Genomic DNA, 13,378 nt, shown 5'->3' on the forward strand with positions numbered 1-13,378 from the left:
TACTGTCATGTTCTTCTCAAAATAGCCATTGTTTTGTGGTTTGTTGTCTGATAATCTTTGCTGAGGCCAAACAGGGTAGTGTCTGTTTATCTCTCTATAATGACTTGTAGTACAGTCTGATTGTTTAGGGGGTGAGTAATGCTGATGGTTTAGGGGGTGAATAATGCTGATGGTTTAGGGGGTGAATAATGCTGATGGTTTAGGGGGTAAGTAATGCTGATGTTTAGGTGGTTTAGGGGGTGAGTAATGCTGATGGTTTAGGGGGTGAGTAATGCTGATGGTTTAGGGGGTAAGTAATGCTGATGGTTTAGGGGGTAAGTAATGCTGATGGTTTAGGGGGTGAGTAATGCTGATTGTTTAGGTGGTTTAGGGGGTGAGTAATGCTGATGGTTTAGGGGGTGAATAATGCTGATGGTTTAGGGAGTAATTAATGCTGATGGTTTAGGGGGTAAGTAATGCTGATGGTTTAGGGGGTGAGTAATGCTGATGGTTTGAGGTGTGAGTAATGCTGATGGTTTAGGGGGTGAATAATGCTGATGGTTTAGGGGGTAAGTAATGCTGATGGTTTAGGGGGTAAGTAATGCTGATGGTTTAGGGGGTGAGTAATGCTGATGGTTTGAGGTGTGAGTAATGCTGATGGTTTAGGGGGTGAGTAATGCTGATTGTTTAGGTGGTTTAGGGGGTGAGTAATGCTGATGGTTTAGGGGGCAGGCAATGCATTATTTTGCAGGATTATAATGTTTTTGGCTATTGATTATTGCAGTGCACACTGTATTATTTGACTCTAGTCTGCAATTCCACTCCTGAAGGGCCTTAGCCTTCTAAAATCTTCTGCCGGGATGAGGATTTTGCAGACTAAAAATCTGTATACTTTTTCTCTATCTCTGGTACAGAAACTACAAACTCTGCTGTGATAGTAACACCTGCCCGGCATACTGTTTTTGTTAACCCTTCCCGCGGTACATACTCTTCTTGTACTTCTTGTTCCACTGTGATGTTTAACCCCTTAAATACAAGAAAGGGCTAGAGTTAACATATCTGACTCATACAATGTTAGCAACTGCATGTCAGGGCCAATAAATAAATCTTCAAAAGATGAGACGATGAGTACAAAGCAACTGTAGGAGAGGAATAAAATAATTGAAATTCTATTGTTACAAAGAGAAATAGGTAAATAGGAGGTAAACTAAGCATAAAAAAGTTACTGTATGTCAATATTGATTCTGGTTTAAATGGAAACCCAGCACGTGTTTAGGTGATAATGTAATATACACCAAGGGCTGAATTTATTTCTATTTTTTTTGTTACATTAATAAACAAACAAATGGGCTAGATTGTAATCCTGTCTCAGAAACAGAACTAGCAAAGAAGCTATAGGGAAAAAAAGGAGTGACAGTTCCATTCCTGCAAATTATTTTTTGTTATAGTAACCATTTGCAATTTGCAGGTCATCAAATAATAGGTGCAAGGTTTAACCGGTTGCAATGACCAAATGTAAGAAGCTTTAGACTTCTGCACAGTGATACTTGTGCCTATATCGTACAGGTATGTTTAGTGATACCAAGTTAAAATATACCATGCCCTGAGCAATAAACCTTAACTGCAACCACCCAATGCAATAAACCCTAATTCTGAAACCCTTGCTGCAACAAACAATGATAACCTGGTCCCACTATATGACCCAAGACCCTCTACCCCACCCCGCAACCCTAACTGACCCACATCACCCAAAATAGCCCTATGCAAACATAAAAGTCTTTCCTGCCACAACCAGGGGACCTTTTCCCACTGCTAGATCCACAATAAAAAGTACCGTTATTATTATTCCAACATGAACCAGTCTCTTCCATCCTCAGAAATAGGATCCCTAGTGTTTCTCTTCACAGGCATTGACCTGAAGATACTGCAGTGTTCTAGCTAACTAATTTAATTTGTATAACAATTATCATTAGATAAGAGATCAAGTTTTATGCTGGGCAATTGCTTTCTCAAACAATCAGAAGAGGGGGGGGGGGGACTGCAAAAGTTATCCCTCATATGGTGACCTTGGCTTAACTTTAAAAAATCATTACATAGAGGGCAACACAGTAATAGCTTCAGGAAATGTCAGTAGAGAGTAGCTCTATGTACCCTGTTTTTAAAGCAGAAATAGGCTGAAGATTGAACATGGCAGAGTGAGGATTAAAACAGGAACATTATGTTAAAGGGACAGTAAATGCTGCAGACTTCAAATGTCTAATCCTGCTACATATCTGCCCCTAATTGGCCGCAGCAGAGATGATCAGACATTACAAAGCAATGTAGCTCTTGCTAAAAAACAAAAAAAATATAGAAGCAAGCCTTGTCTGCAAGGCAAGTGGTGGGAAATTTGATTATTGAAAGACAATTGCAGCAAACAAGGTGCATTCAAAATGTTAAAGAATAAAAAGAACTCTTGTAATTACAAGGTGTTTACCATCCTTTTAAGATTATTATTATTATTGTTGTATGAGTGGGGGCATTTGAATGTTAGCCACGGTGGTGGTGGCAGGGTTACTGTTAGCATTTATAGTGATGGAGGTCTGAGGAAGTATTATAGAAGTCCCTAATTTATTTTAAACCACTAATACATACACCAGTGTAAACATGATGAAGTAATTAATTTATGTTTATTTGCGCAGGACTTATACCAAGTTAAACAAGTGCAATGAAAGTGCAATGAAAAGGTTGATTGCCTGAACAAAGCAATGTGATTAGACTGAGGTGCTGCCAGGAGAAGCCTTTTGTGCTTCCCATTACAATTAATGGGAAGTGCAATTGGTTATGACATTTTGCTTTGGTGGGTTGGATTATTATTGCGCCAGGATTCTAATCCAAGACGCAAATAAGAGCAAAAGGATTCCAATCTAACGCTAATCAAAATTGTGTGAGAATTGTTAATTACCACTGATATGGCAAACGGGACTATAGGGAGGATGTTTTCAGCATGTATCCCTTTACCTGTTTAATTGTAAAAACCTGTTATACATCCACTTTTGTGTCATGTTAATGTATAATTAGATTAGAAAAATTAAAATAAATGTGCAAAAATTCCTATATCTTGGCTTTCCTGGACAGAACTGGTCTCCTTCCCCTTGTATAAAAGTGACTCCCCTTTGCAGTCTTTCCATTCTTGGAGATTGGACATGTACAAAAGTAGTGTCTAAGTACATAAGCCAATATATAGGAATTGCTTTTAAATTAATTTACATTATCTTTGCTTACCCTAAAAAATACTCACCAGAAATAAATGGCTACCAATGCAGAAAGTATTTACTTCCCAAAGTTAGATTTTACTGCTTAATGCGCATGCAACTAGCGTGAGGAAAGTTTGAGATTCTTAAACACTTGTTACATCACATAGTTCAGATGGAGTAACATCCAGCTCCCTATGATGTACAGACTGCCCTGGTAGAGTAAGCCTGAGCTTTCAACAGCTATAAACATCTTGAGATGATAGGGTTTACAATCTAACTCAAACTTGTGGTTTTAACAGGAGCACTCCCCTTCTTATGCCCTTGAGAAGTAACAAATAATTTGTTGTGACGGCTGAAATATTTTGTTCTTTTCAGGTACATATGCAGACATCAGACTAGATTTATAATAATAATCAGAATGAAACGAAACTCAGACAACTCAGGGACAGTATGAAGGACCACATTTTCTTTAAGCGATATGGAATATGTTCTTAAAAAGACAATTCTTGTCTAAGAAATTTGTCTTACAGATGTAATATCCGCAAGATAAACAGTCTAAAGCAAAAACTTGTGTAGTGGTTTGAATGGAGAAGCTATAAGAGCAACCACAACAAGAAGTCCTACATAGGTGTGAAATGTATAACTTTATGCAAGTTATGAGTCAAGGCCTGTAAGAACTGGATGCCTAAAATATGAAGTTATGGGAATAATTGGAATATATTAACAATATTCAATCCAAAAATTGAGCCCATTTAGTATCAACAGTACCTGAGATTGCTGAAACTTGGGCCCTTAATAAAAACTGGAGATAATGTTGTTTGCAAATTGGACATGGAAAAGGTATGCTGCACCATCCACAACTGTTTAAGTTAAAGATTTCCTTGCTTTAGGCATAATATGAATTACTTAATGTGGGATATTCAACCCTCGAAGATGCAAACACTAAGTAGATAAAGGCTAGAATCATCCGTGAACTTCTGAGCAATATCTTCTGGTCTAAAATAGGGTAACTAATCTCACTCTAATATGCTCTTTTATATACAAAGTAGTCTAGGGATTGGGGGAAACACAAGTTTGGCGTCCCACTTCTGAACAAGGGCATCTATACCTAGGGATTTTATTGAATGGAAATGACTGAAGAATTGTGGAACATGCTTGTTGCTGTCTGATGCAATACAATAAATATCTCAAATCTCCCATTGTTTCAGTAGCTGCAGAAACACTGCCATACTGTCGGTAGTACCTGGTATCAGCTGAAATCATCTAAAAACCAGAGACATGAAGCCCAATTTTTTTCTTTCATGATTCACACAGAACATGCAATTTTAAACAACTTTCTAATTTACTTCTACTATCAAATCTTCTTTGTTTTCTTGGTATATTTTGTTGAAATGCAAGGACGTAAGCTCAGGAGCGTGCACATGTCTGAAGCATTATATGGCAGCAGTTTTTGCAAGAATGCTATTTATATGCAAGAGCACTAGATGGCAGCAGTGCTCCAGACACCTACCTAGGTATCTCTTTAACAAAGAATAAAATGGGAACAAATTTGATAATAGAAGTAAATTGGAAACTTTTTAAAAATGATATGCTCTGTCTGCATCACAAAAGAAAATGTTTGGGTTTCATATCCCTTTAAGTTAAATTAAGTTTACTTGAGCATAAAACAAAACTGAGTCAGTTTCTAAGAGCTACTGGATATGTTGGGTTTGTCGCTGATATATAAAGTACAGAGCAGTTGTCATGTTGTATTAAAAAATCTTTACAGATGTTCTAAGAAGTGCTGGAAGTGTCTGGGTGCCCATGCAACCACTCGTATTTCTAATATATAAAGAGCTTAGAATCTGTCCCACTGAAACTGAGACTATACATTTTAGCACAATACTCTTCAAATGTATGGACCCAATAGGCTCTGATAAGGAACAACCTATTGTTTGATTCTGTTTATCTAACCACCAATAAAAAATGCCGTTCTAGATTTGCTGAAATTGAATTTTCAAGGCTTGCCATCTATCTTTTGAGAAAGTACTTCTGCAAGGGTTTTGTACATCATACACATTTCAGCATCTGAATGAGCGATGACAACTTCCCTTAAAGTGGCCTCCAAAGCTTTGCTGAAAGAAACTTTTCCTCTGGATTTTTTGAAGATACTGAGTTATTGAATCTCGGATTCCGGTTATTACTTACTGATCCAGTGGCAGTTCTGCTGCCAAAAATCAGCTTGCTGAGATGGTATTTCTTTTGTCAATGTTGATCAACCAACTATGATCTTAGACAAAAGGAAATCATCTCATTTGTTTGAATTATTCATTGTGATTCTTCCTAAACCCCCAACAGAACATAATCTAGACTGTAAACAAAGAAGAAGAAGCTTCTTTTTTTTATTTCTGCTATAACAGGTATGAAGAGCTTTTGATTTGGAAAAGGTTAGAGCAGTTGACTGGTAATGTTCCCCTTTCATAGAAAACCTCTGGAACAGCTGGTGGTTATGAGACAATGCAATGTGAATGTCTTGTAAAGGATATGTCTTGCCATAGTCAAGAGAGAGTCAATTGTAATCACATTAATGCTTGCCTAATACAGGAGGCCTAAGACAGGCATAATCATATATTTAGACAGTCTTGTAATCACCAGACGTGTGAGCAAGAGTCTTAAAAAGTGGATATATATTAAAGAGTTTAGCTGGTACTTTCATATATTTTTCTAATTTAGAAAAACCTCCCTGATATATCTCTTGCAAAGCTGGAGACACTGGAGATTCATTAGTAGTATGGGCCTTAACTTACACTAAGCCTGCATTAGCTTTATTTGAGCTTACAAATGGTTAGAAGTCTGAAATAACAAATCGTCATCCTCAAAATAATCTACAACTTCATTTTGTAAACATATTAAAAAGCCCACAGCTAGAGGAAAACAGGTATAAACCAATAAGCATCTGGTGTGTGAGGTTCTGATTACACGTTACCATTATATATTTGCATACTGCAAATAGCAAAAACTTGTTGTCACTCCACAAAAGCCACATCCGCATTCTTATTTGATGCCATAGCAGATCCAGCTGAAATGGAAGTTGTGCACCTATGTGTAGGCTCAGGGACTGTAATCAAATATTTAGACTAATGTTTTAGATAGATTTTATCATGTACCAGTATTATGCACACATATGGGCTTTTGAACTTGCTTGACCCTGGGCTCTAGAAAGGCCATACTGGAGCACACCGGAACCTCTTATCTCCTTGGTACACAAAAGAACTACTTAGGCACCTTTAATAACACAGTCAAATAATCTTTACCAGAATGCCTGAAATAGTGCAAACACTGCCCAAACTGAGATCAGTCCGCCAGTAAGAATACGTAATCCTAAACATGCGCAATCTGTACATAAACTACGAATTCTGGGTCTGTAAATGGGAGTCACTTTTATTAAGTAAAGAAAGGAGTTTGGTTGTGTTCATTCCCCCTTTGAGGCTATGTTAATTTCTGGTGAGTATTAATTTATTTTATTAAAGGCATAAATAAAAAAAATTAAGGTTTACATTTCATATTTTTGACTATTTTTGACTATTTATAACCTACTAGGAAAATACAAATATGATTTTTCTCTTCATTTTCATTTATTACATAATTTACTCTCCCCTTTTTAAAATCAGATCTGGAATTTAATTTTAGATGGAGTTTCATTCATCAGTTGAAACGAAGATGCGCTATAACTTACTTTTTAATATAGATATGAAATTCAAATATCCTGCGCCCCGCCATCCACTTCAAAAGTCAATTTTTCTGTGAACTAAAGGTTTGAATTGTTCCCCAATCAGTGCTCTAGGTACAACAAAAGTGCCATATGGGGAGAGCACTGATTGGAGAACAATTCAAACCATTAGCTCACAAAAAAATGACTTTATAAGTGGACGGGGGAGCGTGCAGTATTTGAATTTCATATTTATATAAAAAAGCAAGTTAAAACTCATCTTTGTTACAAGTTATAATTTAACTCCATCTAAAATATCTCTAACATTCTGGATCTGAGTTTAAAAATTGGGAGAGTTTACCATCACTTTAAGGGTACCAGTTTTGCACTCTACCTCATAATTAAATTCCCTCTAGGGACTCAAATGGTCTTTAGAAAAATGTTGTATCACTTTCTGTTTGAATCTTTTCCATGTATGGGTATTTTTATGATTACATAAAAAATGCAAAATTAAACATAGCTTGATATGTTCCTACTCTTATTGTATTGTCTAGTTTAATAAAAAAAAAAAACAACAACATTATTTCTGTATAAAGTAAAGTACATTGTATTAAAACCACCATAAGTCATTACTGCTAATTGTATTTGTTTTTTTTTTTAATAATATAAAGACAGTAAATTCAAAATTACACTTTTATTATTCAGACAGATTACGTAATTTTAAACAAATTTCCAATTTCTTCTATTATAAAATGTGTTCTCTTGGTATCGTTTGTTGAAGAGTAAACATAGGTAGATTGATAGGACCAGTAATGCACTACTGGAAGCCAGCTGAACCAATCACAAAAGACATATGTGTGTAGCCATCAATCACCAGATAGCTCTCAATAGTACATTGCTGCTTCTGAGCCAACCTCAGAACAAAGCAAGTTTTATAATAGAAGTAAATTGTGAATTGCATGCACTATATTAATTATAAAAGATTTATGATGACTTTACTGTTGCTTTAAGTCTGAGAATAAAAAGTGAGCCTTGCAACATAGATGGTAAATGGATTTCAAATGCCTATCACATATCTAGTGATACTATGAACAAAAATAAATTACACAGATTAATCAGGATCTACCATTTTACAGCTCAGGTAAGCTAAACAGATCTTATATGATATATAGGTCTACAGCACTGGTTTCAAACCTGCCCTCAGTCCTCCCTAACAGGACACATTTTGATGATATCTGAACTGGAGCACAGGGGAAATAACCAGCTGATTAATTAACATGGTTATTTTACCTAACGTAATCATGAAAACCTGGCCTGATGGGAAGGTCTGAGGACAGGTTTAAAAAAACAGTGGTCTAGAGTATACTGTAAGGTAATACACTGACCATCTAATCCCACCAATGATACATAGAAAGTCAAGCAATATTCCAAATACCAACAAAAACCAAAAGATTTCCGCCATTTTTATTTTCAAATTCAAAGTGAATTAAATAATGTGAATATCAGTAAACAAATACTGGGGAAGTGAAAGAATTGTGATTATGCTGTAATCATGGCTGTGTGTTTGATTGCAATAACATTTCATGAACTCTTGCAGAGTAAACTGTTTCATTGTAACGGATTATAAATAAGGCAACTTACAGGAGATCCATTTACTTATTTATATAGATAACTGCCTTCAGCCGGCAGAAAGACAAAGAGTTAAGCAAGATGGTTGTGTAAGCTTAATTGTGTGAAAATGGGCGTAGCTTCTGCAAGAAACTTATTTTGTTTTGTTTTGTTTTTTAAAAAGGGTGAGAACAGTTTGATTTCTAAATTAATTTGGCTAAAATGTAAACTAAACATTTTGAGAACTGACCTTGCCATACATACATATACAAATGTACATTATTACATGTATTTATATTATCTCTATTAACCAGTACATTGACATTCTGGAAAAGCTATATTTTCTTAGGAGTAGCTAAATTATCAACAGAAATACTTTTGGTTTAGGTTAAGGTGCATCGGATTATGATTAATAGAAACAAAGACAATAAGAGGGAAGGATACACACATTCAACACCAGTGGCAGGTTTACTGGAAGTGTCTTGGCAGTTTAGGACAGGAACAGGGATACTGGTTTCCATGACGCCATCTTGTCTCTGGAGAGCAACAGCCGAGCTGCCTTCCATGAGCAGGATGGGGTTGTTCTGCACAGCTTCGACTAGATGTAGATGAAAGGGAAACAAAAACAAAGGACAAAACACTACACACATGTAACCAGACAATGTAACAGAAAACAAACCCTACAGCCACCACCCACTGATAATGAAACCACATAAGGATGGAGGAAACTATATTTACCTAGCGAAACCTAATTGAGCCCATAAGGTGTGAGCTTTTATCATAAAAGGTCAAGAATTCTAACATGTATAGAAAAAATGATGACTGATATCTATTCTTATTTGCTGATAAGATAGATGTCTTATTTAATGGATTTTATGTACCAGTAACATTCTCTTTCCTGTATGAACAGAAAACATGACCATAGGCTGGATAACACCTAGATATAACTCTCAATGACAAAAAGAAAAAAACAAAAAAACATTTTGACCCATCTGAAAACATCTTTAATATATAGAAGTGGTCACTTTAAGGAAGGATAATAAAATGCTGGCCTGATTAAGCCAGTGAAGTTCACTTTTGGACAACCAATTGGGAGGCATAGCAAAGTTTTTGACTATATATGTTGCTTTCTAGTTTGACAAATACATACTTTGGTGACCTTAGTACTTTTAATTAAAAGAAAGACCAAGATGCATCTGTTAACTCACAAATGATGTGTTTTTAAAAACATTTAGTCAGTGGCTTAAAAAGATGTTGTTATTATACTGGTCATAAATGTGAGCATGAAAGCTCATCTACTGTATGTAACACTATATACTACATGGTACCCTTTAAGCTAATTCCCTGCAAGGGAGTCTACTGAATGCTTGAGATTAATCTAGTTTAATGCAACTCAATATTCTGGTACCTCAGTGAAATCCTGCTTTGACTTACCCAGCAGAGCAGAATTGCCATCACCCAGTGGGAACCTCTGATATCGAGGAACGTTGAATGGAGGCAATAAATGAAACTTTTTCTCCAGAAGTGGCTCCACTCGCGAGGCAGAAGGGTCGGCCGGATGGAAGAGATTGTAAACCTGCTGGCAACCTGGCCTAAGCTGAAAAACTAATCACAAAACATAGAAAACACAAGACAAAGATCATCATAAGGTCATAGAGAGGCCAATGTGCTAGTATAACATTGTTTAAATAATTGCTAGAAGAAGAGGATATGCCAATTCATTTGATTAAAAACATAATTTATGCTTACCTGATAAATTTATTTCTCTTGTAGTGTATTCAGTCCACGGGTCATCCATTACTTATGGGACTATATCTCCTTCCCAACAGGAAGTTGCAAGAGGATCACCCAAGCAGAGCTGCTATATAGCTCCTCCCCTCACATGTCATATCCAGTCATTCGACCGAAACAAGACAAGAAAGGAGAAACCATAGGGTGCAGTGGTGACTGTAGTTTGAATTAAAAATTTAGATCTGCCTTAAAAGACAGGGCGGGCCGTGGACTGAATACACTACAAGAGAAATAAATTTATCAGGTAAGCATAAATTATGTTTTCTCTTGTTAAGTGTATTCAGTCCACGGGTCATCCATTACTTATGGGATACCAATACCAAAGCTAAAGTACACGGACGATGGGAGGGACAAGGCAGGAACTTTAAACGGAAGGAACCACTGCCTGTAAAACCTTTCTCCCAAAAACAGCCTCCGAAGAAGCAAAAGTGTCAAATTTGTAAAATTTTGAAAAAGTGTGAAGTGAAGACCAAGTTGCAGCCTTGCAAATCTGTTCAACAGAGGCCTCATTCTTAAAGGCCCAGGTGGAAGCCACAGCTCTAGTGGAATGAGCTGTAACTTTTTCAGGAGGCTGCTGTCCAGCAGTCTCATAGGCTAAGCGTATTATGCTACGAAGCCAAAAGGAGAGAGAGGTAGCCAAAGCTTTTTGACCTCTCCTCTGTCCAGAGTAAATGACATACAGGGAAGAAGTTTGACGAAAATCTTTAGTTGCCTGCAAATAGAACTTCAGGTCACGGACTACGTCCAGATTATGCAAGAGTCGTTCCTTCTTTGAAGAAGGGTTAGGACACAGTGATGGAACAACAATCTCTTGATTGATATTCCTGTTAGAAACTACCTTAGGTAAGAACCCAGGCTTAGTACGCAGAACTACCTTGTCTGAATGGAAAATCAGATAAGGAGAATCACAATGTAAGGCAGATAACTCAGAGACTCTTCGAGCCGAGGAAATAGCCATCAAAAACAGAACTTTCCAAGATAACAGCTTAATATCAATGGAATGAAGGGGTTCAAACGGGACACCTTGAAGAACTTTAAGAACTAAGTTTAAACTCCACGGCGGAGCAACAGTCTTAAACACAGGCCTAATCCTAGCCAAAGCCTGACAAAAGGCCTGAACGTCTGGAACTTCTGCCAGACGTTTGTGTAGAAGAATAGACAGAGCAGAAATCTGTCCCTTTAACAAACTAGCAGATAAGCCCTTTTCTAAACCCTCTTGTAGAAAAGACAATATCCTAGGAATCCTAACCTTACTCCATGAGTAACTCTTGGATTCGCACCAGTATAAATATTTACGCCATATCTTATGGTAAATTTTTCTGGTAACAGGTTTCCAAGCCTGTATTAAGGTATCAATAACCGACTCCGAGAAGCCACGCTTTGATAGAATCAAGCGTTCAATCTCCATGCAGTCAGTCTCAGAGAAATTAGATTTGGATGATTGAAAGGACCCTGAATTAGAAGGTCCTGCCTCAGAGGCAGAGACCATGGTGGACAGGACAACATGTCCACTAGGTCTGCATACCAGGTCCTGCGTGGCCACGCAGGTGCTATCAGAATCACCGATGCTCTTTCCTGTTTTATCCTGGCAATCAGTCGAGGAAGCATCGGGAATGGTGGAAACACATAAGCCATGTTGAAGACCCAAGGGGCTGTCAGAGCATCTATCAGCACCGCTCCCGGGTTCCTGAACCTGGATCCGTAACAAGGAAGCTTGGCGTTCTGGCGAGACGCCATGAGATCCAGATCTGGTTTGCCCCAACGATGAATCAGTTGAGTGAAGACCTCCGGGTGAAGTTCCCACTCCCCCGGATGAAAAGTCTGGCGACTTAGAAAATCCGCCTCCCAGTTCTCCACGCCTGGGATGTAGATCGCTGACAGATGGCAAGAGTGAGACTCTGCCCAGCGAATTATCTTTGAGACTTCCAACATTGCTAGGGAACTCCTGGTTCCCCCTTGATGGTTGATGTAAGCCACAGTCGTGATGTTGTCCGACTGAAACCGAGTTGCTAACTGAGGCCAAGCCAGAAGAGCATTGAGTATTGCTCTCAACTCCAGAATATTTATTGGGAGGAGTTTCTCCTCCTGAGTCCATAATCCCTGAGCCTTCAGGGAGTTCCAGACTGCGCCCCAACCTAGAAGGCTGGCATCTGTTGTTACAATCGTCCAATCTGGCCTGCGAAAGGTCATGCCCTTGGACAGATGGACCCGAGAAAGCCACCAGAGAAGAGAATCTCTGGTCTCTTGGTCCAGATTTAGCAGAGGGGACAAATCTGAATAATCCCTATTCCACTGACTTAGCATGCATAATTGCAGCGGTCTGAGATGCAGGCGCGCAAATGGCACTATGTCCATTGCCGCTACCATTAAGCCGATTACTTCCATGCACTGAGCCACTGACGGGCGTGGAACGGAATGAAAGACACGGCAAGTATTTAGAAGCTTTTACAACCTGGACTCCGTCAGGTAAATTTTCATCTCTACAGAATCTATCAGAGTCCCTAGAAAGGAGACCCTTGTGAGTGGTGATAGAGAACTCTTTTCCACGTTCACTTTCCACCCATGCGACCTCAGAAATGCCAGAACTATCTCTGTATGGACTTGGCCATTTGAAAGCTTGATGCCTGTATCAGGATGTCGTCTAGATACGGAGCCACCGCTATGCCTCGCGGTCTTAGAACCGCCAAAAGTGAGCCCAGAACCTTTGTAAAGATTCTCGGGGCCGTAGCCAACCCGAAGGGAAAAGCTACAAACTGGTAATGCCTGTCTAGAAAGGCAAATCTTAGGTACCGATAATGATCTTTGTGAATCGGTATATGAAGGTAGGCATCCTTTAAGTCTACCGTGGTCATGTATTGACCCTCTTGGATCATGGGTAGGATGGTTCGAATAGTTTCCATTTTGAATGATGGAACTCTTAGGAATTTGTTTAAGATTTTTAAGTCCAAGATTGGTCTGAAGGTTCCCTCTTTCTTGGGAACCACAAACAGATTCGAGTAAAACCCTTGCCCTTGTTCCGTCCGCGGAACTGGGTGGATCACCCCCAATACTAAGAGGTCTTGCACACAGCGTGGAA

At 38.3% G+C, this 13,378-nt stretch overlaps 1 protein-coding gene across 11 annotated transcripts in view; it reads right to left on the reverse strand.

The window, feature by feature from the left end:
• PITPNM2 (phosphatidylinositol transfer protein membrane associated 2) overlaps window positions 1–13,378 on the reverse strand; it is a 545,415-nt gene that overhangs the window by 91,536 nt on the left and 440,501 nt on the right. For all 11 annotated transcript variants that reach the window (XM_053701788.1, XM_053701795.1, XM_053701793.1 and 8 more), the window contains 2 exons: window positions 9,946–10,116; window positions 8,960–9,109 (listed from right to left, as the gene is read on the reverse strand). In XM_053701788.1, coding sequence (XP_053557763.1) covers window positions 8,960–9,109; window positions 9,946–10,116 — 321 coding nt within the window. The remainder of the gene's footprint in view (window positions 1–8,959; window positions 9,110–9,945; window positions 10,117–13,378) is intronic.

This window comes from Bombina bombina, chromosome 2, assembly GCF_027579735.1.
Source record: "Bombina bombina isolate aBomBom1 chromosome 2, aBomBom1.pri, whole genome shotgun sequence".
NCBI classification, from domain to species: Eukaryota; Metazoa; Chordata; class Amphibia; order Anura; family Bombinatoridae; genus Bombina; species Bombina bombina.